The 4,865-nt window shown below is 42.7% G+C and overlaps 1 protein-coding gene across 1 annotated transcript; it reads left to right on the top strand.

Annotated features, from left to right (window-relative positions):
* The first annotated feature begins 1,489 nt into the window (after positions 1–1,489).
* On the top strand, positions 1,490–4,377 carry LOC135980482 (ribosome-binding protein 1-like). The gene is made up of 3 exons (XM_065580455.1): positions 1,490–1,893; positions 2,630–3,553; positions 4,232–4,377. The coding sequence occupies exons 1-3, from the start codon at positions 1,599–1,601 to the stop codon at positions 4,273–4,275; spliced, it is 1,263 nt and encodes a 420-aa protein (XP_065436527.1). The 5' UTR covers positions 1,490–1,598; the 3' UTR covers positions 4,276–4,377.
* Positions 4,378–4,865: the final 488 nt, after the last annotated feature.

Below are 4,865 nucleotides of genomic sequence, written 5' to 3'. Positions count from 1 at the left end.
AGTTACTAACTTGTGTACATATAGTGCAATTACTTATAGTGGGGAGTATTTTGAGAGAAGAGGGAAAGCAGGACAAGGGCACAATCTAACTGTAGGATTGTAAATTCTTGGTTGCAGTGACCCTTGGCCAAATTCAGAGGTGATATGTAAGGTGGTGTAAGTTGGCTCCTGTTATACACAAGACTCTCTTAGACCTAGTTACACCTGTTTCAGAGGACAAAATTTGATCAACAGCCTCTGGTTCATTCATCTCTGGGTAAGGGGCTATGGCTTCATACATACAGGGTATGTTTACACAGGGATGAAAGACCCGCGGCGCAGCCACAGCTGGCCTGGGTTAGCTGACTTGGGTTCACAGGGCTTGGGCTGTGGGGTGAAAAAATGCTGTGTAGATGTTCGGGCTCAAACTGGAGCCTGAGCTCTAGGATCCTCCCACCTTGCAGGGTCCTAGAGCTCAGACTCCTACCTGAGCCTGATTGTCTACACAGCAGTTTTTCAACCCCGGAGCCTGAACCTTGTAAGCTCGAGTCAGCTGACCCAGGCCAGCCGCATTTTTTCTATCCCAGTGTAGACATACCCACGGAGACCACGTTCATCAGTGGGAATCAAACCTGGCACTTCCAGCACTCTAGTCTTTAAGCCAGGAGTAGGCAACCTGCGGCACGTGTGCCAAAGGCGGCACGTGAGCTGATTTTCAGTGGCAGTCACACTGCCCGGGTCCTGGCCACCAGTCCAGGGGGCTCTGCATTTTAATTTAATTTTAAATGAAGCTTCTTAAACATTTTAAAAAACGTATTTACTTTACATACAACAATAGTTTAGTTCTATATTATAGACTTATAGAAAGAGACCTAAAAACGTTAAAATGTATTACCGACATGCAAACCCTTAAATTAGAGTGAATAAATGAAGACTCGGCACACCACTTCTGAAAGGTTGCTGACCCCTGCTTTAAGCTAAAGGAACTGTTAACTATAACAGACTCTTAGCTTTGTTGAGGACGCCACTAGAGGGCGCATGATCACACATGCTTACAAGGTATTTTACCTACAAATCCCCCAAGTTAGGCCACATCTACACTATGAGGACAGCGATGCCATAGCTATGCTACAATAACCCCACAGTGTAGATGCAGCCAACAGTGGCAAAAGGGGTTTGTCCATCGCTGTAGGAATTCCACCTCCCTGAGCAATGGTAACTAGATCAACGAAGCATTCTTACATCCACCTAGCTGCATCGACACCAGGGGTTAGGTCAGCATAGCTATGCCAATCTAAATGTTAAGTGTACTCCTAAAATAAAGCTCATGCCAAGTGTCTGACAACCAGAGGAGTTTACCTACTAGCTGAGCTGTCATTTGTAAATAAGCATACATGCAGGCACCACAGTCATCAGTGCAAATTAAACCTGGACCTTCAGAATCAAAGCCATAGCTTTGTGCCATTTACAAACTCTTCAGAATGAAAGCTTTCATTTTAAAAAAATGAAGACCTTTTCACCCTTTATGGTTGTAAAGATCAATTTCTGAATGTGACCTGTCTTAAAATGCTCTTTTGTGGTTATTGTTGTTTGATTCCAGCTCTTGCGATTTGGAAGCAATGGCTGCCAATGAGAAGCCCTCAGACATTATACGAAAGGCCCGAAGAAAACTAACAGATGTTCTTCAAACAGATCCAGAGGCTGTCTTGAGTGCTGTAGATGCCCATCTCCTGATTACAGAGAGAGAGTACTTCACACTGAGTCAAATAAACGACCCACAGAAGCTAATGGTGACACTGATTGAAACAGTACTCAAAAAGGGAGAATTGGCCCATGAGCAATTTCTAGATTGTATGGAAAACCTGCAACACACATTTCCAGGCTTAGAACCAATTTCTGAGTATTTAGAAGACGGTGAGTAAAATTTTCTTTCTAGTGGATTTTTTTTAAGATCAAATAATATTTCAGATTATCTCTAAAGAATGATCCTCCTCTTAAGGAAAAATCTTCTACAATTTCATACAGAACGAACACCTTTCTATAGATTTTTTGAACCATCCTGTATAATTTAAAAGAGAGTCATCTTCCAAACAGCCTTTCATATCCATCACTCCATCTATTATATCTTTGTCTAATCTTTTACAATGGAGCAGGATGGGATCAGGTTACTAGACTCATTTTCACTTGTAGCCTAGGCAGAATTTGATCTCAGGAGTCCAGATGCTTTAAATTTCTTAAAAACCCTTTGATAAATCCTGTTAGATTTTTCCTAACGGACAATGTAAAAGCCTAGTTTATTTCTTTTAAGGGTTTCATTCCTGGATCTCTATCATAAATTACTTTTTTCATTTAAAAGAAATCCCCAGTGAATAATTGCAGAATATATCTATATCAAAGCAATGTGCTCATTTGATATAAAAGTAGATCACATCTCATCTGCCCATGACTCTCAGAACTTTCTAGAAATTATATTATATTATCTCTTCTTTGCACTTATGTTGTGTTACTATTGATGTGTGCTATCTCCAAATACTCTGGTGTAATTTTGGAAGGAAGGAAAATTGGAGTCTAGTGTCAAGAACACCAGAATATCAAGAATCTTGAAGAATCTGAATAGGATTTTATCTGGTATTGTTTTTTGAATCTTTAGATCCCAATAATGGAACTGAGAATCCAGAAGCTGCAGTGTTCTCAGAGAAAAAGAATGGACCAGAAGATCCAGAAATGGTTATATCGTCAGTGAAAAAGAATCTTCCTGAGAGCCCAGAAGCTACTGAGCCCTCAGAGAAAAGGAACGGAGCTGAGAGCTCAGAACCCAACACATCTTCAGAGAAAGGGAACAGAGCTGAGAGCCCAGAACTCAACACATCCTCAGAGAAAGGGAACGGAGCTGAGATCCCAGAACCCGACACATCCTCAGAGAAAGGAAACAGAGCTGAGAGCCCAGAACCCGACATATCCTCAGAGAAAGGGAACGGAGCTGAGAGCCCAGAACCCGACATATCCTCAGAGAAAGGGAACGGAGCTGAGAGCCCAGAACCCGACATTTCCTCAGAGAAAGGGAACGGAGCTGAGAGCCCAGAACCTGACATATCCTCAGAGAAAGGGAACGGAGCTGAGAGCCCAGAACCCGAGATATCCTCAGAGAAAGGAAACGGAGCCAAGAGTTCAGAACCCAACACATCCTCAGAGAAAAAGAATAGATCCGAGAGCCCAGAACCCAACACATCTTCAGAGAAAGGGAACGGAGCTGAGAGCCCAGAACCCAATACATCCTCAGAGAAAGGAAACGGAGCTGAGAGTCCAGAACCCAACACATCTTCAAAGAAAGGGAACGAAGCTGAGAGCCCAGAATCCGACGCATCCTCAGAGAAAGGAAATGGAGCCGAGAGCCCAGAAGTCACCACATCTTCAGCAAAAGGAAATAAAGCAGAGAGCCCAGAAGCCACTGCATCCTCAGGAAAGGGGAAGGAATCTGAGATCCTAGAAGCTTCTGCAACCTCGGAGAAAGGGAAAGGGAAAGGAGCGAAGAGCCCAAAAGTCCCCCTGACTTCAGAGAAAGAGAATTCTGAAGGTTTATTTATCCTCAACATTTTGGGATTTAACCTTTAGGCCTTGTGCCCTGCCAAAGCTCCCAATGAAATCAATGAGGGTTAGCCAGAATAAGGCAGTTGGGGTTGGGACATACCATGTTTAAGAAACATTTAAGGTGTCATCCACCCTGTCTGCACGGTATTACACTATATCTGCAGATACAATGGTGAGAGACTTTCTAAAAGAATCACCTTTAGAATCCTTTAGTCTGTGACAACACATTCCCTTTTTTACCCATCATACGAACACATACTGTATGAGATTCAGCACTATGGTTTTACCAGACAGAAGCTTCCAAATTAGACAAGGAAAGAAACTCAGCAGTATTAGGTACAGTAGGTCAACACTCACACACACTATGGGCTAGCAAACACCTACAATGAAAAGTGAAATTGCTAACTGGGGCATGCTTGTGAATCTCATATTTTCTGTTATAAATAAACCTGCTGTAACTAACTCATGTCATGCCCTAGTCTCATCTGATTAATGTTAATTGGACTAGAAGCAACAAGACAGTTACAAATACATGACCTTAGAGAGGTCATGGATTATAGGCTTTTGTGTAGGTTTTAAAAAGGCTTTTGTGTGGATATGTTAGGAATCCTTAAGATTAATAAACTGTCTTTCTGAAATGTAACCCTTTCCTTTCTGGAACCAGAACAATTGTTCCTACAAGCCCAAAATGAACTTATCGGACCTTGAAGAAACATGCCGGAGTCAGCACCAGCTGGTGACCTGTTGGCAGCGAGGACTATTGAGAAGGAACCAGAGGGAGCCACTCCATCAAGAACACCAGCCAAAGGGTAATGTCTCTGAACAGTTATAATGAGCTGTGATTAGAGACTATTCCGAGATTTCCTGCACTACTGTGAAAATCTCAGTAGTAGACTTGAATTCTGGTTTCAGTCAGCCCTGTGTAAATCCAGAAAAATACCCCTGATGTCAGTGTGGTTAGGACCAGATTCTGATCTCAGTCACACCAGAGTAAATCCATGGTTATGCCAGTGAAGTTTCTCTGGATTCACAAGGATGTAAATGAGCAGAATTTGAATCTGAAAATCCATGTGCTTTGTGAGCCCCAATCATAATGTCACCAATGTATAAGTTCTTATACAGCCAAGTCCTCCAACCTGAGAAAGAGCCATAGAAGGCCCTTCATACAACAGAGCAGGTGTAGTTCTACCGTGCAGGGGAAGGATGTGGTAAGATCACTCAACAGGAGGTCTGCAATCCCCACATGCTGTGGATTAGTACTCCATGGGTAGAGATGGGGTGGTGCATCCACAGCAACA

Source organism: Chrysemys picta, unplaced genomic scaffold (genome assembly GCF_011386835.1).
Source record: "Chrysemys picta bellii isolate R12L10 unplaced genomic scaffold, ASM1138683v2 scaf3559, whole genome shotgun sequence".
Classification (NCBI taxonomy): Eukaryota; Metazoa; Chordata; order Testudines; family Emydidae; genus Chrysemys; species Chrysemys picta.
The sequence above is the reverse complement of the archived record's forward strand: the minus strand, read 5'-3'. Positions and strand labels throughout refer to the sequence as shown.